The 21,766-nt window shown below is 43.8% G+C and overlaps 1 protein-coding gene across 1 annotated transcript in view; it reads left to right on the top strand.

Annotated features, from left to right (window-relative positions):
* The first annotated feature begins 266 nt into the window (after positions 1-266).
* Positions 267-21,766, top strand: part of lrrc17 (leucine rich repeat containing 17) — a 44,261-nt gene continuing 22,761 nt past the window's right edge. The window contains exons 1-2 of the mRNA XM_033614736.2: positions 267-599; positions 19,546-19,939. Coding sequence (XP_033470627.1) covers positions 19,667-19,939 — 273 coding nt within the window. The 5' untranslated portion in view covers positions 267-599; positions 19,546-19,666. The remainder of the gene's footprint in view (positions 600-19,545; positions 19,940-21,766) is intronic.

Raw genomic sequence — 21,766 nt, 5'->3', positions numbered from 1 at the left:
ACACACACACACACAACCAGGTGGGTGAGTGTTTTGCCACCCAGACGCCCAATCTCTCCTTCTCTGTTTCAGTCTAATAGGCCAGTTAGCAGCAGATCCTGGAGGAAGTCCATTAGTTTAACAGAAGTGGGGGACCAGTGCAGGGTTTGCAGCCGTCCTACACGTGTGTGTTTGTGTGTGTAATGCTAAACCAGACACAGACTTGTGGCTCCTTTGAGAATCAGCCTTACTCACTCTCGCTCTCAAACTCCTCGCATTGTCAGTGCGATCCAGCTGAGTGGGTGAAAAGCAAAGGACTGAGAAAAAAGGAGAGAGAGGCAGCTTGTATGAGGCAGTAGTCAATCACTCAGCACAGCCCGCCAGAGAGAGAGAGAGAGAGAGAGAGAGAGAGAGAGAGAGAGAGAGAGAGAGAGCAAGAGATTGGAGAAGCAGCCAGTCGCTCGTCCCTCACTCCAGGCTCTAAGTTTATAGGCAGCCAGGCAGATTTTCTTGGCTTCGACACAGCGCTCATGACAGGATTAGGAGCCGGGGACGCGGGACCAACCGGAGATCTGCAGGTCCTAGTGGACAAGCCTGGGCCAGATTCTCTCCCTGCACAGGTAGGACTGAACCCTTCATATTGTACCAAAGTGCCCCAGATCTGCCTACCTACAAAAGATTTCTCCTCTCAAAGCAGCAGCAAATCCCAAATCCTTCCTGATGCAATATTCAAGAGGACTTTTCTTCTTTTCTGTTTTTTTGTTTTTTTGCCAAGTATTGTTTGGCACCACAGTTTGGTTTTTGGTGACAAAATCTGAAACCCTGAAGGCTTGGAAAAGCACAATATTACTTTAATCTTCATGTGGAATGCTTATTATGTTGCACAGTGTGTAAACCAGTGAGAGTATTATTTCTTCTTCTTTTCAAATCTTTTTTGAAGGTTTTACAAGTGTGACATCCCCCCTTTTTCTTTTTCCTTTGTCCCTCAGTAAGTTCTCAACATTACAATTCCACTATCAGCGCATGCCTATCATGACTAAGTGCTTCATTGTAAGTCATTTACATAGAAGTTGTGGCAAACGCAACATTGAAACACATGTTCAGTGTCAGACATTGATCGAATTATCTGCAGTTTGGATGTCTCCAGAACAAATGATGACACTGCAAACATGCGAAGATATGAATGGAAAAACTCCAAGCAATGAATTACTGTACTCATTACATTTAAGCTGCATCTCGCTCCAGCTCAGTATTTGAGAATGTCCTGACGTAAGCGCTCTCTATCTACTACAAACTCCAATATGTTGCCGAAGTTGTGCCAAGTTTTCGGAGGGTTGTTGCGCCCTGACGCTGATAAATTGCAGAGAAATTCTGCAGCAAAGCAAACATTCAGCTGCTAATTTTAGATGCTTCCTCGCTGCTTTTGTTATGTAACCGGCTGGTGGTCCCATGCACCATAACTTACAATGCACTCACACTAGTATGATTAGGTATGATTCAGTTCCCCATGAGGCTCAACATACAGAGCTGAGCCCCACTGGGTTCATTTACCCACTTGGAGCCTCTTTGTACTGTAAGGAGTGTGGATAGTCATGCCCACTTAATGACTCATGTTCATTGAATACACGGCCAAGTCTTTATCCTGTTAAAAGTTTGGAGACTTCAGTGTTGAGTTTTGAGATTTCCCAATCCTGCAAAATTTGCATGTATACTTGCAAGTTGTGTCTTTCTATATAAGCATTTATATGCGTGTGAGCACAGCTACATGTACATCTGCGCATGGATTTACATGCCGTTGTCTAAGTTTCAGTAAAATTCCAGTCTCATGCAGCGCAGAGCAGCGTAGAGCAGAGCAACGTGTAGTTTCCCTCTGGAATCCTGCGCCGCAAAAACGGGTGCGGGGTGGTGGGTGGGAGAAAAAGCTTGACTTGCAAGTTTACTCTGATTACAAAGTGCGAGAGTTCCCTTTTACTTAACTTTCTGCTGTTTCAGCTTGCCGCAGTTAAGTTTAAGTGGAGGACTTTATAGTAAGAGGAGACAGGGTGTGTAGCGGGAGAGCTGTGCTTGAAGTGTGAGTGTGTGTTGGGTGTTTAGGTGCAGATGTGTCTGGCACCAACACAAAGCAAGGGACATAGCTGGTTAGAGAGGAGAGACACTGGTTTGTGTGTGTGTGTGTGTGTGTGTGTGTGTGAGCTCTGTTAAGCATCTCATGACAGTTTTTAACTCCCTCATTCTGATGAAGCAGCTCGAGAGGCACTCAAGATCTTTGTTGGAGGAGAATAAAATCCGAAAACACTGCAGAAAATTACGTAACGTCAAAATAAATGTAATAAATCTGGCCCAGAATTTATAAACCTGACACATTTCGGCTCTACGGTAATCCCGCTTTTATGATAGAGCTGAGTGATTCGTAGATTCACAGTTTTAGAACATGGTCAGACTCAGCCAAGAAACTGGGGGGGAGACACACACACACACACACACACTGATGCCTGCATAACGTCAGCTGAAAGCTGGCCGCTTGTTACAAACACACACACACAGGAGAATGGACTCAGAAATGGATGTGCATGGGACAATGACCTTTTTTAAGACTTCTAGTTGCTATTCTCGTGGTGTAGTCCCCAGAGAAAAGGGGAAAACTGATTTCTCATGGGTATAGGGAACACACAAAGGCACAAATTTGGCTCATGTTTGTTTGCGTGAGTTCACACCCTTTGACCCTCTGTAAAAAAAAAAACAGTGTCATTTTCTCTTTAACTTTTTCCCCTCTCGCCTCTCCTCCTTTTTCTGCGGCAATGTCTGGTTTCAATTAGGCTCTCAGGGATGTGTGAGGGTTCTTTTTCTCGCTTGCTCTCCCTACATATATGGTATATGTCTGTCTGTGTCACCATCTCATCCTTTAGGACTCAGGGCTTGTGGTTAGTCTTTTTCCCTCCTCCTCTCTTTACATTCTCATGGTCTGGGGTGTCATTCTTTCTTTGTCTCTGTCTCTTTGTTGGATGGAGAGTCTGTTACACGGTAACAAGCCAGAGACCTTTGGGCACACATGTACTCCCACACATAAAGGGAGTTTAGCCCAAAGGAAACAAAGTAAGGTCGGCTTGCTGGGAGGTTGAGAAAAAAAAGACTCACCTTTAAGCTCGCTCCTTGTTGCCCTCCAACTCTCTGTCTCTGTTTCTTACTGTGATTAACTTCCCTGACTGACTGACTGAATTTTTGACATTTTTCTGTAAGTAACAGATGAGAAAAGCCTTGTGCTTGTTTTTGCAGCCTCTCCCTGCATGTTCTCGCTTTCTCTCTGTAACACAGTGGCCCCTTGTGTTTCTGGATGGTTTGCTGTAGAGGTCTGAACTCTTTCCATCCCCCGTGGCCCAGTCCAGTGTTATTGGAGCATGCAGAGCCTCTACTGGCAGACAGTGCAGGTGACTGTGCAGCCTCAAGGCTTTGCAGGTGAGAGGCTGTGACATTGTTTGCAAAGGTGCAACAAGATTTTTGTCTGTTTCAAGTTGAGCTTGATTCCTTGACCTGGTTGAGTGTGCAAACTGTCATGGACAAATATGTCAATGAGGAGCAACATTTTTGGCCAATTAGGGGCAATGGAACAAGCTGTGAACACAACTTTGACATACACTCACCGGCTAATCAGCCAATCATGTTGTGGCAACTCAATACATTCAGGTATGTAGACATGGTCAAGACGACCTGCTGAAGTTCAAATGGAGCATCAGAATGGGGAAGAAAGGTGATTTAAGTGACTTTCAACGTGGCATGGTTGTTGGTGCCAGAAACTGCTGATCTACTGGGATTCTCACACCCAACCATCTCTAGGGTTTACAGAGGATGGTACCAGAAGAGGAAAAACCCAGTGAGCGGCAGTTCTCTGGGATAATAGGCCTTGTTGATGCCAGAGGTCAGAGGAGAATGGCCAGACTGGTTCAAGATGATAGAAAGGCAACAGTAACTCAAATAACAACCAAGGTTACAACCAAGGTCTGCAGAAGACCATCTCTGAACCAACAACACATCGAACCTTGAAGCAGATGGGCTACAGCAGCAGAAGACCACACCAGGTGCCACTCCTGTCAGCTAACAACAGGAAACTGAGGCTACAATTCACACAGGCTCACCAAAACTGGACAATAGAAGACTGGAAAATGTTGCCTGGTCTGATGAGTCTGGATTTCTGCTGCCACATTCAGATATTAGGGTCAGAACATGAAAGCATGGATCCATCCTGCCTTTTATCAACAGTTCAGGCTGCTGGTGGTGGTGTAATGGTGTGGGGGAGATTTTCGTGGCACACTTTGGGCCCCTTAGTACCAATGTTGCTATGATTCAATATGGACCAAAATCTGTGAGGAATGTTTCCAGCACCTTGTTGAATCTATGCCACCAAGAATTAGGACAGCTCCGAAGGCAAAAGGGGTCCAACCTGGTACTCGCAAGGTGTACCTACCAAAGTGGTCGGTGAGTGTATACCACCATAAAGTCTATATATCAAAGGGTCCTAACACACCAAGCCAATGGTCGGATGTTGGACAGTGTTGGGCCATCAGTGAGTGCCCTAGTTTCTGCAGTGTTTCCTGCACCATTGGCATTGATTGGCCCTTGTCGCTTATTTTTGGTTGATTCAGCAGGTTGAACCAACTCTAGAGAAAAATATCTTGCTCTTTAGCTGCTAAATGCTCCACTATGTTCACCAGGTAGTTGCTAACTTGTCTATGTGCTGTTTTGTGTTGGGCAGGCAGTTAACTGTCAGTTCTTAGAGCTTTGTTACTTAAAACAGCTGCCTCAGAAAGCACGCTTGATGACAACGATGAAAGTGATCCACACCAGTTAAGTTACAACCAAAATAATGAGCTGAAAGATGTTAAAATGCACCATAAAGCTGAGGGGAACAGCACAGTTTGATAATTCTCTGTTGGTTCATTCCTTACAAGTGACCCCTTTCACACTGACATATTAATTTGATCTATTGTTGATATAAAAATATTGATTAGTGCAGCTTTAAGCCAGGGACACATGTGTTTTAGTGTAATTATGTAATGTCCCTGCAGTACTGGGTGGAAAAAAATAGGGACGGTTACCAGCAGTTTAGGATTCATGTCTTGCCACCGGACCAGTCAGAGTCAAATGTTTATATGAAACATGTTTGATTTTTATGACTAGAATTTGGAAACATCTGGAAGGGATCCTGTATTTTGAAACACAAATATGATCTGAGATCTACTGTATTGCTAATATGTGCTGTTTCCTCTGTTGGTTAGGGTTTAAAAAAACAACCCTCTTGTGTGTTCTCGGCTTAACAGAAGCGCAGCAGTGTCACCTGAAACCAAACAATTCCCTCTCCCTTTGCCAGGGGGAATTTCCCTCCAGCTGACATCATGATATTTTATGTCCCATGTAGCTTCAGCCTCTGACATTAATCTCATCCTTAGGACTTTAGTCTGTCTCTCACTTACTCCCTCTGGCTTATTTCCAGTGTGAAACATTGTGGTTTTCGAATATGCGTGCTTCCTCCATCTGTATTTCTCTCACCGCCTCTTCCCGGTGTAGGTGGGTTGTGATGGTGTCAGAAGACAACCTGTCTGTGTGTCCTCCGGTCTGCTGAGGCCAAACGGCCCATTTCAGCCCACAGACGGTTCAGAAAACATACACAGACACTGCATGTGTCAACATTTGTCTCCTCTCTGTGTTAATGTCTCTCTTTGTGTACATCTGCATAAATATACCTTTATAATATACACTTTGTGTCTGCATGTGTGTGTGTGTGTCTGTGTAGACCTCCTCTGCTTCATTCACACATTTGCACTTTGACCTTTGGTTCTTTAGCAGAGCGGTGTAACTTCCTCTCCCCTTGGCTAATGTCACTACTGAAGTCCCGCCAAACCACCTGGTTAAATTATACTTTCTACTTAATCATGCAACACGACCCTACATAATGTGTATGCAGCATATGTGGTGTGCTACTACTCGTGTTGTAACTGCATCGCTGACATTTATTGCTTTAACTTTCAGTTTCATGAGGAGTGTGAGAATCCAAAGAATGAAAAAGGAGTTTTAAAGGGACAGTTCACCCCTAAATCAAAAAATACATATGTTTCGTCTTACCTGGAGTGCTGTTTATCAGTCTAGATTGTTTTGGTGTGAGTTGCTGAGTGTTGGAGGTATCGTCTGTAGACATGTCTGCCTTCTCTCCAATATAATGGAACTAGATGGCACTCGGCTTGTCATTTTTTATTTTCACCCTTCCCCAAGGCTTAGTTTTCCCCATCCATTTAGGGATTTCAAGGTTTATTGTTTTCATTTCGATGTTTCAAGATAGTTTTAATCTGTGTACATATTTTTTTGTCTTATTATACATGCTTTGCCAAACAGTATTACAAAATTACATGATCTCTGATTTGCAGCAACTTAAGTCTCCTAAAATCACTGTTTGTAAGTTGATTGTGTATTTATTATTATAGTTCATTATCCGCCTCTGAACTTCATCCTAAAATAAGGCTACAGCGGGACAATAAAACATAAAGTGCAAGATCGACTCCTCTTTGTTGATGCACAACCTCCACACGAAAGTATTTTCTCTGCCTTGAACATGTAGAATCTTTCTAAGAATTTATATATTAGCGGCATGGTGTTGCAGTGGTTAGCATTGTTGCCTCACAGCAAGAGGGTTCCTGGTTCGAACTCCAGGGTGGAGGAGCGCTTCTGTTCAGAGTTTGCATGTTCTCCCTGTGTCAGCATGGGTTTTCTCCAGGTACTCCAGCTTCCTCTCACAATCCAAAGACATGCAGGTTAATTGGTGACTCTAAATTGTCTGTAGGTGTGAATGTGAGCGTGAATAGTTGTCTGTCTCTGTGTGTCAGTGCTCCGATAGTCTGGCGACCTGTGGGATAGGCTGGGATTGGGATAAGGGCAGCAAACTAGTTGTTGTCTTGACGAGCCTCTCGTCTATGAGTAGATGCACTCTTCCTTCTGTGCCCCTCTGATACAGTCAGAAGGTGTAGCTATTTGGAAAGAAAATAGTTCCTACACGAAACTGCTCAGAACAAGGTCTGTGCATAATCTTGAGTAACCGGGTCATGATTTATGGTGAGAGACATTCTTTTTGAGGTTTTTCAAATGTAACTTTTTTTTGGCGCTTTGAGCACCACAAGCTGAGAGCCATCGATTTCCATTATACTGGAGAGAAGGCAGACATCTCTACAGCTGATATCTCCAGTACTCAGCCACTCACACAAAACAATCTGGATTGATAAAAAGCACTACAGGGAACAGGAAAAAAAATGTGTTTTTAATTTTGGGGTGAACTTTCTGGATAAGGGCATACTAAAGCTGATACAGGGAGACACATGATGTTCAGGAGATGAGTTACACGTCTACCCTCCCTGCACCCTGTTCCCCAAAACAAATTCCACACAGAGAAACACTGCAGACTTAAGCATTTACTCAGTGGTTTTTGTTTTGATTGAGCGCACACTTGTGCTGAGTACTTGCTGTCCCTTACTTTTCTAAAACACTGACTCGTAAATTGTTTTGGTTTGAAAAGCCATTAGAAAGATTTAAATTCCAGAATAATTATTATTCCATTTGCTCAACAGTTTCAGACACAATGATACAGTATGTGTCTGTCCAGAGCACGGTGGTAACTGAATCTCTATCACAACTTATGACATAATCATGCTCTGAGTGCAACAAGTATCTGAAGGGTTTTTTGGCAGCACTGTCTGATTGCGGTCTTCCTGCAAAATCCACCCAATGTGTTTGGAGTGTAGAAGTACTCAAAACGAAGCCAGGAATGTTAACAAAACATAAAATGTGTTATAATTAGCACCCAATATAAAAATCAAACAACAAACTGTTAACAGACTGACCCCAAGGTCTTTAAACTGCTCTCTTGTTCGCATGCAGGACCTTTGCTAAACTGTGAACAGACTGATAAAACTGTCAGCCAAATACGGCGCTGCATAAAGTGCTGAAGGCGAGATGATTGATTAGATAATCTATTTGACATACAGAAGTAACTCACTTTTTCAGTGTGGGGGTCGGTTTCATTTGGACTTAAGACAATGGCAACAAACCATTTGTCAAACACAGAGGCTGAGAAATACATTAGCTAATAACTTTTAAAGATCTTATATTATGCTCATTTTCAGGAACATACTTGTATTTTGGGTTTCTATGAGAACATGTTTACATGCTTGTATGTCAATAAAACACTTTATTTTCCTGATGCTGTCAGCCTGAATATACCACTATTCACCCCCTGTCTGAAATGCTATGTTTTTGCAAAATGTCTCTTTAAGCCCACCTTCCAAAGAAGCCCAGTCAGCTCTGATTGGTCAGCAGTTACAGGTCTTCCACATCTCACTCTCGGTGTCTCTGTACCATCATTGCAGCTGTGGAATGACTGTAACAGCACTTTCTACCTTTATATAGCATAGTTGTGACATCACAATTTCATGAAAGTCCTTACGGCTTGTTTTTAAAGGCACAGTGTTTATGTTGCACGTGCGCATGCTTTACAATAAAAACGCAACCCGGTCTCACTCCGAAATTGTCGAAATCCGGCACTTGGGCAGTGACTTGTGATGCCAGACACTGACGAAAAAAGGCGTCCTATAACGCCCTCATGATACGCGACCGGTTGCCTTTAAAGTTTAACGACAACTGGCTGCATCAGTTGGAAACACGGTGGGACAAGAACAAAGGTTACATCAGTGAAAGTCCGAGTGGGGTGGGCGGAAGGGGTGGTGGATGGGTCCAACCACCACCGACTTTCACCTGAGAGAGTGGCGTTCGGGTCCCGAAAGATTATAAAGCCAAACCCTGTTCCTTTCTCTAAACCTAACCACTTACTTTTGTTGCCTAAACCCAACCATGTGCGTTTGTTGTTGAAGGAAAAAGAACGTCAGATCAGGGTGTTTATTTTGAAAGAGACTGTATGCATGTAACAGGCAACAACCAAAGCACCCAGGGTACCTTTCATGTCGTATCTGGACGTGGACAGTCCATGACCAGACGTCAATGTGTGACGAGGTTGGAGTGAGAATGTGTTCGTGAAGGACAATAGAACAAAAAGAACAAGAGTAGCCATGAGGCTGTACTTACAGCAGAGCTTTCAGCTAAATGCTAATGTCCACAGTTGAACACACAGGGCCAACAAATCACCTACCATCTTTTTTTCAAAAAGGCCTCACATTCTTTTCACAGGTTTATTTTTCCATGGTCCAAAATAAGAGACATCTTGCAACCACATTTCATGTCCAGACCTAACTTTATTCTGCTTCAGTGCAGATGGCAATGGCAGCAATAAACAGTCTGCATAGTATTTAGAGCAATATACCCGAAGTATCAAAAACCCTGAGGGCTTTCTTCTCCATGTTTGCAGACACAAGGAGACAGTTTTCTTTGGGTTGCCATAGACTGACCAGAAGGAGCTGGAGTGGGAAGTAATACTAGACTGGAAGGGCTAATTTGAGCTGGTATGGGCATGAGGTGAACCACAGGGAGGGTTTGGCCTGAGTGGGCTTGTCATGGTCCCAGCTGGAATGTGTGTCTTGGATATTGCAAGCTGACCGTGGCTTTAGTTTTCCACATCACAGCTGTTCAGCAGGAAAAGTCCGGCCCTTCTTAGAAAAGGTCTGAGCGTTAATAGCACTGGTCCAACTGGTTTGGAGATGGTTCATTGACTATAAAGGGAAGTAGAGTGATTTATTTTATTTTTTTGCAATAAAAGTGAACAGTTTCATTAGTTTGTTTAAAGTCCTCATGAAACAGAAGTCAGAGCATCCTCAGCTCCTGTACTGTGACAATTCCCAGTGAAATATTTGAGCAGTGTACAGTTACAAGAGGGGTTTAAATTTAATTCATTGCCTTTGATTGGACCGCTAAAAGCCGGGGAGTTGCTGACATTAGCTTGATACAGCGGATACAGTAGAGCCCGCTGCTGAGTGGACTGTTGGCTTCACACACAGCTCCCTCACTGTGAGATCAGAAGCAGGACAAGGGAGAGATAAATAAATTAAACCTCTGCCACATCCCCCACATTGCTTTGGAAATGAAATCAAAGGTGTTGCCCACTGATATCCAAACACACATCTCTATCTGCATATTGCTCTGTCAGCTATCTACTATTACCCCAAAAGGGTGAGGTGTGGTGTTGCTAGCTAGTTGCCTAAAGTCTTTGATTGGATGAACTTTTGTAAACGCCCCTGAGTGCTGGATAAGTCATTGAACATTTGAAACCAGTGTCCGAAATTAACTTCTTGACTCACCGGCCAAGTGGACTGGCAGATGAAAAAATCCACTGGCCAAGCATATTTTTTACCGTCCAGAATAATACATTTTTATTTTTCTTGTCACATATACAATTGATTCAGTCCACTTGAATTAAGTAATAATGTATTATGATAAATACAAACTTAAAGAGGGCCTATGGCCTATGGAGGCAATTTAGAGTTTGCCATCTTGGTTCAGACTATGAAGCCTTAGTGTTTATCATATGTTTATTTTGGTACAAACATTTACTCGCCAATGTGGCTGGTAGCCCTCGGAGATTTATTTGTCAAACTGAAACTCTACCTGCATTTAGCGCTTGGTGGATGTTAATTTCAGACCCTGTGTGAATCCATTTTACATGGTTTTACAGAAGGAGAAAAGACCAAAAGAAAAGGTCAGAACTTGACCTTAAAACCGTACTCGTACTCATACTCGTCCTCCACTTATCTGGGTCCGGGTCGCGGGGGCAGCACCCTCAGCAGAGAAGCCCAGACAGTCCTCTCCCCAGCCACTTCCGTCAGCTCTTCTGAGGGAACCCCGAGGCATCCCCAGGCCAGCCGGGCAATATAGTCCCTCCAGCGTGTCCTGGGGCGGCCCTGAGGTCTCCTCCCGGTTGGACATGCCCCAAAAACCTCCCAAGGGAGGCGCCCGGAAGGCATCCTTACCAGATGCCCGAACCACCTCAACTGGCTCCTCTCAATGTGAAGGAGCAGCGGCTCTACTCCGTGTTCCCCCGGATGTCCGAGCTCCTCACCCTATCTCTAAGGCTGAGCCCAGCCACCCTGTGGAGGAAACTCATTTCAGCCTCTTGTACTCGCGATCTCGTTCTTTCGGTCACTACCCAGAGCTCGTGACCATAGGTGAGGGTTGGAATGTAGATCGACCGGTAAATTGTGAGCTTCGCTTTCTGGCTAAGCTCCCTCTTCACCACAACGGACCGGTTAAGCGCCTGCATCACTGCTGACACCGCCCCAATCCGCCTGTCAATCTCCTGCTCCATCCTACCCTCACTCGTGAACAAGATCCCGAGATACTTAAACTCCTCCACCTGAGGCAGGACCTCCCCCCTAACCTTTAATTTGAAACAGGGAGTAGCCGGCAGTATTCCAAGTCACAGTTGGACTTTCTTTCGCCTTGAGTTTTGCTTATAGCGCTGGCCCGATTGTTGCGGTCCAGCCCAAAAATTCACATAGCCTAAATACTTGTTAGAACGAATAAAACAATTCACACAAGTGAATTGAATGTAAAGTCAATGTAAAGACACGATTAGACATGTGCGATGGAAGCGAAACGAAATATGCAAATTAAGTGTCGCAAATGAAGCGAATAGCGCAATTTTTCAAAAATCTGAACTTCAGTGACCAATTCGCGCTGCAACAGCCAATCAGCATTGAGATCCTCTGAGAACATATAATGCCAAGGACGTACCAGCAGACGTTCATTTATCAATTCATTGATTTCATGCGTGTATGACATGAGTAATTCACATGTACGAAGCGTGTCAACTCAAAATATTCCAGCGTTTAAACTTGTGTAAGTGATGTGACACAAAAATTCGCACCGCATTTGGTGTGAACACACAGTCACACAGCAGAAGGGAGCTGCTTCCTCTGGAGCTAAACCCACTGATCAAACTCTTTTTCTCTCAACACACCTCTACTCTCTTCAGCTTTGGTTGGGGATGTACGTCCCCACATGATTGGTGGAGGCTGTGCAGCCATTGGCCATCCGTCCAAAACTGCCATTTTGCCTGCGGCTGGCTAGTTATTTATCTAGCTTGCTAATTCCACCATGCTATTATGGCACATTGGTTGCAGACAATGAGGAATAGTGGACTGTCAGTGTCCATGGCTCTGTCTGCCTGTCAGCGCCTGTTCATTTTGAAAGAGCAACAGCTAATGGGGAAACACCAACACTTACATCATCACTCATCACACTTTTGTATTTATAGGGCTGGCCTTGCTTCTGCTGTCCAGGCAATTTGTTTGACTTATATTTGGCATATAAAAAGAAATAAATCTCTTTCAAGATTTAAGTGACACCTGTGGACCTCACTCTGTGTTATCTCATGTGTATTTCTGGGCTGAACCTACAGTACAGGCCAAAAGTTTGGACACACCTTCTCATTCAATGCGTTTTCTTTATTTTCATGACTATTTACATTGTAGATTCTCACTGAAGGCATCAAAACTATGAATGAGCACATGTGGAGTTATGTACTTAACAAAAAAAGGTGAAATAACTGAAAACATGTTTTATATTCTAGTTTCTTCAAAATAGCCACCCTTTGCTCTGATTACTGCTTTGCACACTCTTGGCATTTTCTCCATGAGCTTCAAGAGGTAGTCACCTGAAATGGTTTTCCAACAGTCTTGAAGGAGTTCCCAGAGGTGTTTAGCACTTGTTGGCCCCTTTGCCTTCACTCTGCGGTCCAGCTCACCCCAAACCATCTCGATTGGGTTCAGGTCCGGTGACTGTGGAGGCCAGGTCATCTGCCGCAGCACTCCATCACTCTCCTTCTTGGTCAAATAGCCCTTACACAGCCTGGAGGTGTGTTTGGGGTCATTGTCCTGTTGAAAAATAAATGATCGTCCAACTAAACGCAAACCGGATGGGATGGCATGTCGCTGCAGGATGCTGTGGTAGCCATGCTGGTTCAGTGTGCCTTCAATTTTGAATAAATCCCCAACAGTGTCACCAGCAAAACACCCCCACATCATCACACCTCCTCCTCTGTGCTTCACAGTGGGAACCAGGCATGTGGAATCCATCCGTTCACCTTTTCTGCGTCTCACAAAGACACGGCGGTTGGAACCAAAGATCTCAAATTTGGACTCATCAGACCAGAGCACAGATTTCCACTGGTCTAATGTCCATTCCTTGTGTTTCTTGGCCCAAACAAATCTCTTCTGCTTGTTGCCTCTCCTTAGCAGTGGTTTCCTAGCAGCTATTTGACCATGAAGGCCTGATTGGCGCAGTCTCCTCTTAACAGTTGTTCTAGAGATGGGTCTGCTGCTAGAACTCTGTGTGGCATTCATCTGGTCTCTGATCTGAGCTGCTGTTAACTTGCGATTTCTGAGGCTGGTGACTCGGATGAACTTATCCTCAGAAGCAGAGGTGACTCTTGGTCTTCCTTTCCTGGGTCGGTCCTCATGTGTGCCAGTTTCGTTGTAGCGCTTGATGGTTTTTGCGACTCCACTTGGGGACACATTTAAAGTTTTTGCAATTTTCCGGACTGACTGACCTTCATTTCTTAAAGTAATGATGGCCACTCGTTTTTCTTTAGTTAGCTGATTGGTTCTTGCCATAATATGAATTTTAACAGTTGTCCAATAGGGCTGTCGGCTGTGTATTAACTTGACTTCTGCACAACACAACTGATGGTCCCAACCCCATTGATAAAGCAAGAAATTCCACTAATTAACCCTGATAAGGCACACCTGTGAAGTGGAAACCATTTCAGGTGACTACCTCTTGAAGCTCATCGAGAGAATGCTAAGAGTGTGCAAAGCAGTAATCAGAGCAAAGGGTGGCTATTTTGAAGAAACTAGAATATAAAACATGTTTTCAGTTATTTCACCTTTTTTTGTTAAGTACATAACTCCACATGTGTTCATTCATAGTTTTGATGCCTTCAGTGAGAATCTACAATGTAAATAGTCATGAAAATAAAGAAAACACATTGAATGAGAAGGTGTGTCCAAACTTTTGGCCTGTACTGTATAATTCATGCAGCATTAGTGCCGCCATGCTTTACCCACGGAGCTGCACACGCAGGACCACTGGTACAGTTGCATCACAGTCCTTTACATAAACCACATGTACCAGACCAAATGAGTTAACCTGAAAGCACTTATACACAGACTTGTGTCTGGGTCCACTCAAGACCCCTCTCCACCTCAGTCTAGTCTCGTCTGGTGTTTGGACTGGCACAAGCCTTGACTTGTGTTGACATATGTCTCTCATCAGCCGCACAATCACGCAACACAGACACAAGAAAGGGCTTGTAGTTGATGTGTAGTACTCATACATACATATATAAATCTGTGGAGGTATGCTTGTGTGTAAATATAGGGAAAGAAGAAAGAGAGACACGTTCATACGCAGACTCACAGATGGTAGCTGAAAAGAACCAATTCACTTAGTTCGTGTTGGACTCGGAGTAACAGCTCACTAAAAGTGTGCGATTGCATGCGACGGCTGCAGTGATGGAGATCAAACTTTTGTGTTTGCTTCGTTTGAGACGATTGATAGTTGGACAGTCGAAGAGCGCTCAATGGACTGGAAAGTGCCTCCCTGGTACATTCTCAGCTGTTTCTGTCTGTAGCTAGCTTACATGCCCAGTCTGTTATTCACAATGGAACGACACCATCTGCATTGACGGGCTTGTTCCACTGTGTGAGAGACTGGAAGACTGGAAGGGGGCTGCGGTTTGGTACAGTTGGACTGAGTCAGCGTGTACACAAGTGTGTGTGTGTGTGTGTGCGTGTGTGCGGGGTGTCTTGGCAGACTTGAGGGTCTTGCCTTTTTGCCTCTGATCACACAAGGGACCCATGACTCACTTTGTTTTTTTCATAAAACACGCGCACACATATATTCACACAGTCAGCAGGCAGGGAGTCTAAAACAAGTGGCTATGTAGCAACAGAAAAGACAATCAGCATTATTATTAAGCCATAAATATTAATATCTCTGGTCTTGGAGTTTTCATTTTTGTGGCTGATGATAGTTTCACAGTTTGGCAGAACATTTGGTAAGACGGCAGGGCTGCAAGGAAAAGAGAAAAAAAAAAAACACAAAGGCAGGGAGTCAAAGAGTAGTCAGACAGTGGTTTTAAAGAAATAGTTTAAAGAAATAGTTTGACATTTTGGGAAAATCACTTATTCGCTTTCTGGCAGAGGGTTAGATGAGATGATTGATTGCACTATTATTTGTTGAATAGAAGCTACTACCAGCAACTGCTTAACTTTGCTTAGCATAAATACTGGAACTGGGAAACAGTTGGCCCGGCTTTGTTGAGCAGTAACATAATCTAACGCCTACCAGAAACTCTAATTAACACATTACATCTCTGTCGTTTAATCCAGTGAGAAACCACTTTATTAGGTGCAGCTTGCTGCTACTGGGTTGGACCCCCTTTTAATTCTTGGAGTCATAGACTCAACAAGGTGCCGGAAACACTCCTCACAGATTTTGGTCCATATTGACATGATAGCATCATACAGTTGCTGCATATTTGTCGGCTGCACATCCATGATGTGAATCTCCTGTTCCACCACATCCCAAAGGTGCTCTATTGGATTGAGATCTGGTGACTGTAGAGGCCATTGGAGTACAGTGAACTCATTGTCATGTTCAAGAAACCAGTTTGAGATGATCTGAGCTTTGTGACATGGTGCGTTATCCTGCTGGAAGTAGCCATCAGAAGATGGGATAAAGGGATAGACACAGTCAGCAACAATACTCAGGTAGGCTGTGGTGTTTAAATGATGCTCAGTTGGTACTAAGGGGCCCAAAGTGTGCATAGAAAATATCCCCCACACCATTACACCATCACCACCAGCCTGAACCATTGATACAAGGCAGGATGGATCCATGCTTTCATGTTGCATACACCAGATTCTGACCCTGCTATCTGAATGTTGCAGCAGTAAGACTTATCAGGCCGTACGTTTGGACCCTAACTCCCCCCCAATACCAACATGAAAGTATCAGATAAATGTATTTCCCAAGACCCCACACTGATCTGTAAATATAAATTCATACAAATGGGGGACATAGCTCAGCCTGGGAACCAGACGAATCTGCGAGCCAATGTTTTATTTGCCCTGGCAGATGCATCTGGTCCCCCTCCTATTCAGGCAGATTTCCAGTCGACCAGGCTCTTATTGAGCCAATCACAATTGATTATGTGGTCAATGGGGGGTATTTGAGAGGAAAACAACCAAGATGGCTGCGGCTGATGTGGAACTTTCAGAGACATATTGATGCTATACCATCACAGCTCATCTCTGCATGCTGTTGTCTGTTTGCATTGGTCTGTCTCTCAGTCACGTTTTATTGTTCAAATTGGTTGTAGGTCGACCCAGTTGCACCCAAAGGCATTTTGGTCTATGGCCGTTAATAACAACCCTTAGGTTCCAGACTCTGGTCTTGGGAATACCAGGCTAGAAACAGCTAACCTGACTCTGTCCAAAGGTAACAGAATCCACCGACCAGCACCTCTAAATCTCACTAATTATCACAATATATCTGCTTTATTTAATCCACACAAAAGTAGAAGATGGATACTGGAAGCAGTAAGTGCCAAGTGCAGTAAGTTCTTGGAGTCTGCGCTGGTTTCCTGGCAAACTCAAGGTTGACAATGAGGGCCCTTGCACACTAAGCGGATGGACAGCCGTTGGTCAATGTCGCGCCGTGTGTCCTGCACCATTGGCACTAGTTGGTCCTTGCTGGCTTTTTTTCACGGCTGATTTCTCTCTGAAAGTGGAAGTGATGAAACAAACAAATGGCTAAAGTCAAGAGGGCGTGAAATCGAAACAAACTTGATACTGTATATTAGGAAATACTTTCGTAGCATTGAGCTCTTTAACACAAACTGGTCATAATTGTTTGTGTCATTGTTTGTTAGCATATCATTTGTTCTTTCAACATCAGGTTCTGTTGTTTATGTGCTAACTTGCTAACTAGCATCTTGAATCCCTCCTGTTGGTCTTCTGTTTTTTTGACTGACAAATACAGACTACCACTGGTTATTTCCTCTCATTCTGGCGCAGAATTTACATGCTAGTTGGTTGTTGCTGTCATCTTTGTGGTGTGTTCAGTGCAACTTTTTGGTCGAGACACATGCGCCGATAGGCAACGCAACTGTTGCCCTTAGATGTCGGTTTGGTGTGTCTGGGCCTTAAGACTGCATAATGTCAGACTGTTCCTTTGACTAAGCTGTTTTTCTATGCCTACAGTTGGTAGATCAGATGACACTCATATGATTGTTTTTGGAACACACTGTGTGGGCCTGTTTCAATTCAGATAAAAGCACATATGGGTCTGACACGTTTTATATATCAATGCAACAGATGTATTTTGCAAGGGATAAACATCCTGTAAGTGGATGGAAGTCGTCAATATGCAGGCACCAAAATGAGAACAGAGAGAGAGATGGACTCAGAGGTGGGGCACGAGGCACAAAAAGTAGGGAATAAAGGAATGTTTTTTTTTAAAAAAAAAAAAAAAAAGAGGAGATGAAGAGAAACATCCGGTTTGGAGCTGAAGGTTGAAAACATTCATGGGATATCCCTGAAAGAAAACAACTCTTTAATTTGACCACATTTTAACCCATAACATGTTAACACATAACAAATGTCTCTTTCTTTGCCTTCAAACCCCTTTTCCTGTTTCCTCTTACCCTACCTCGCCACTAATTCTTTCAACATGTCCTACCATTTTGGTTGTCAGCATGTCTCGACATGCCATTGAGACAAATCCCTGTGCAATTTATTGTATGTGTGAATAGAATCATTTTGCTTCTTTTGGACTTTTTCGCACCAATTGACCAATCGGAATATTTGGTGCCCTTTACTTTTCTATTACACTTTCATGTCTACATGTTGTGTGAAAACATGTAGACATATTTTAACATTTTGTTACATGTGCACTGTTGCTTTAACCAGTGGTGAGCCTAGACTTGGGGGGGGGCCTGGAAAAGAAGCCCATCCAGGCCCCGATTGAGGGTTTACAGCTGTCACTTTAAAATGTGCCTTTGTGAGTGGCCATCAGGGGCCCCCTTTTCTCAATTTTTTTTTTTTTTTGTTTGGGGGGGGGGGGGGGGGGCACCAACATTTGTTTTGCTTCTCCAGACAGTGCACCTCTGGCTTCGACCCTTGTACTACTAACTGATAGTGGCTGATAAATTTGTTGTGCAACTTTGCCTCTGTATCAACGCTTGCAGGCTAGTTCATCGGTTGCCTCTGAGCAAGCTTTGTGTAAATAAGCAGCTATCTCAAAGAATTTATGTGACTTTGAGCCAAACAGCCTCTGTCTCTTCTTTGTATCCATAATTCAGTCAGGACCACTTCCGTCAAAGAAAACTTTATTTCCATTTGCGGTATTATATTTGGCGGCAAGGCTCTGTTCTGGGGCCTCTCTGCCTTTCCTTGGCCTATGCAGAAAGCCTAATGTGGAGAGAGCACACCTCTCTGCCCTTCCACATGCCTTCATAGAGGCCTAAGGCAAAGAGAGCAAAAACCTCTCTGCCCTTCCATGCACCTACATAGAAAGCCTATGGCAAAGAGAACAAACCTCCCTGCCCTTCCATGCGCCTACATGGAAAGCCTACGGCAGGGAGAGCATCAGCAAAGACCCCCTGGGAACAGAACAGAGCAGCATAAATGGCAAACAGAAATTACACTGAGAAGTCAGACACAGCATGAAAAAAGGAGGAGCTGGGGTGGAGACAGGTTGCAAAGCAGCTTGCAGGGGAAGCAGCGACAGTAGGCAGGACAAAGCAGTTTAAATAGGGCACTGAGAGTTGCCAAGTGGTTGCATAGAAAGAAATCACGTGATCTATCAGCTGACTCCCTTCCATCAATCAGCTGCTCCATCAGTTGACTGGGCTGAGCTTGACATCATGTCCTGCCTGAACTAACACTATGCTCAATATTTGTAGGCAAGGGACATTTTAAAAAAAAAAATTCCATAAACGACAGCTACATGCATTCATCAATATGTGTGTAGTCACAACAGAGCTTTCAGACAAATTCTAGCTGTCATTCACCCTAATTAAACATTTTTAACTTCTGACACCTGCCTTTGCTTTTGTGTTGCCGGTCAGTCCAGCATTGCCTGCTATCCCATAGTACTTTGGGTGGCGTTTGACTCACATCACATAAAGAGAAAGAACAAAGGTTAACTTCACTCAGTTAAGTGTTCACTGTCAAATATGGGTGTCAGGACTAATACAGCTGCCATCAGCAACAGTTTGAATCCACGGTCAATGGACTTTGTGCACCTCTAAGTACATTTATATTACTGTCTAATCAACATTCAAGTCATCAAATGCAAATAATGAACCTCTAAAGACATAATTTGTTTTACATCCTTGCAATGGTCTCATTGAAATAATGTTTCATTTGCTGATAGCAAGAGCCTGTAAACTGTCCTACAAATTACTAACAATGATTTAAGTGTCAGCTAAATGGCTAAAGCATTTGTGTGAACTGGCCATTGAAGACCTTTAAAAAGTCACCTCTCACTCTCCGTCTGTTTGTCTCTTTATACACACAGCTGTGACCAGCCTCCCGTGTCCCGTCACACCAATCATCCGACAACAGTCTTCCAAGGTTGACCTGATTACAGAGAGGCCTCCCTTCCTCTCCTCTCCTCTCCTCTCCTCTCCTCTCCCATCATGCGTCTCCTCACCACCCTCCTCCTCTTACTGCTCCTCCGGTCAGCTGAGCCCCGGAGAGGCCCTCGGTCGGGGGCTTTGGAGAGGGGCGCTGGGGGCCGTGTACGGGGCAGAGGCAGGGCCGGAGTGATGAGACGTCAAACTCAAGAGTGTAAGGAATACATGGAGGCAGGAGAGAAGTACCTGGACTGCCAGGACAGGCAGCTGACCACCGTGATGCAGGACTGGCCCAAAGATATTCACCACCTGCTGCTGGCAAGAAATAAGATCCAGGTACGCCTAAACTATTTATGGTTCAAATATAAAAAGGCAAGACACAGACCACCTGCTACAGTCCAGTTATTAAACACAACCAACAGCAATTAACAAATCCTGAGAATGTGGAGTACAGTTTGTAAGTATTCTGTGCTCAAGCCTCTTACCCTGACTCTAAACTCAGCCATCTTGTTGATACCATGAGCATCTGTGCACCATTTATTTGGAGCTGAGATCAAAGAGTGATTTTCCTGCTACGTATGTGTGTGTGTAGGTTTATGCATGAGTGAGCACACAGGATGTGTGTGTCACAGGTGTTGAGAGGAACAAAACAAAACACTTTGCCAGCAAGGTAATAAATAAAGACGAATGGCTTACAAAAACACTGATGAATCGGTGAAAAATGACTATAATTAAGCTTTATTTTCAAGTTCAATGAGTAGGGTTGTTGAATGAGTGAGTAGTGAGGGAAAGAATGAATAAAGTGGATTTACTTTATTTTTAGCTGCACCTGTAGCCCTGCTGGATTTTGCTTAGAAATATAGCACATTTAAAAAAGTGATGCATAGAGATCATCCAAGTGTTTCAGTGAACTCCATCTTTTAATGTTTTGGTTCTCACTGCTGTCATGAGCCATTTTTCCAGATGTTTTCCAACATGTTTTCATCCCAGGTGGTCCAATACCGATGCTTTCTGGACGCAAACACTGAAGGCACCCTTTGGCGTGTCTATGACAAAGACCCTTTAGTGTCTATATCTGATGCTCAACTGTGCAACGTGAGGGTTCGGTGTGTGGTGGTTGGGTCACTCCTAAGCATCACTTTACTTTTCTCCACACTTCAGCAGCCTCACAACAACATTTCCTGGTTACCCTTCCTTGTTATGGGTCACATGTCTCTTAACTAACCAATGAGAGGCTAGACGGACTGAGACTGAGGTAAATGTGTGTGAGAATTACTGAGGCAGATCCAGCAAATGATTTAACTGTTTATAACAGTGCTGCTGTGAATATTTTAACATGAAAATACGTAAATAATCATTGTTTTGACATCATCTTTTGGGCTTAAAGTAAGTGATGTAAGTTACGTAATGGTACGTACAAAACAACACTGACTTTTCATTTCACACGGGACACAAACAGCGGTCTCCTGGGTGAAAGTCTGTCTTTCTTTGACCGATCCATGCCTATGCTGACTCTTTTACTCTATACTTTCGATGGGTTTACATTGGAGTCAGCTGAAAGCCTGGTGCCTCATAGAGATGCCAAAGGGTGCCTTCAGCGTCCATATCACATGCTGAGTGGTTTAACAAAGTGTTGGTATTAGATGACCGGGGAATGAGAACAGACGGGCAAATATTGTCTGATATAGACTGTCCATGAGTCTGACAAAGCTCAGTCGGCATTTGCTTGAGAGGAACATCATTTCAAAAGGGATACTTTTCTGATTATCAGCCAGCTTTGTATCATCACAATGTGGGTCGTACGTGTAAATGAACTGTAGTAAACTTCCCTGCATCTTACCAGTGCCCAGATCTTCCTGCTCATCTCCCAGTGAAACTCATTAAACGGATTTTCGCTTGCCCTCGGCTGTTGCTCAAACTACACATTGTCCCTCCACTGCAGACACAAAGAGTATAGAGGCAGATTGAGAGAGAGGGAGAGACCCACCCCTCTGTCTCTCTCTCTCAAACGCAGACCAAACTCTGATTAGCACTTCCTAGTTTTACCATTCGATCAAATACAAGCCAAGATTCTGTTACTGTTTTGCCTATTTCTCACCTAAAATGACCTTAGAGACATATTTTAGTGCACTGTTTGGCTGTTATATGAGAATTTGTGAACAG

This window comes from Epinephelus lanceolatus, chromosome 23 (genome assembly GCF_041903045.1).
Source record: "Epinephelus lanceolatus isolate andai-2023 chromosome 23, ASM4190304v1, whole genome shotgun sequence".
Lineage (NCBI taxonomy): Eukaryota > Metazoa > Chordata > Actinopteri > Perciformes > Serranidae > Epinephelus > Epinephelus lanceolatus.
This window is presented reverse-complemented; position numbering and strand designations above follow the sequence as displayed.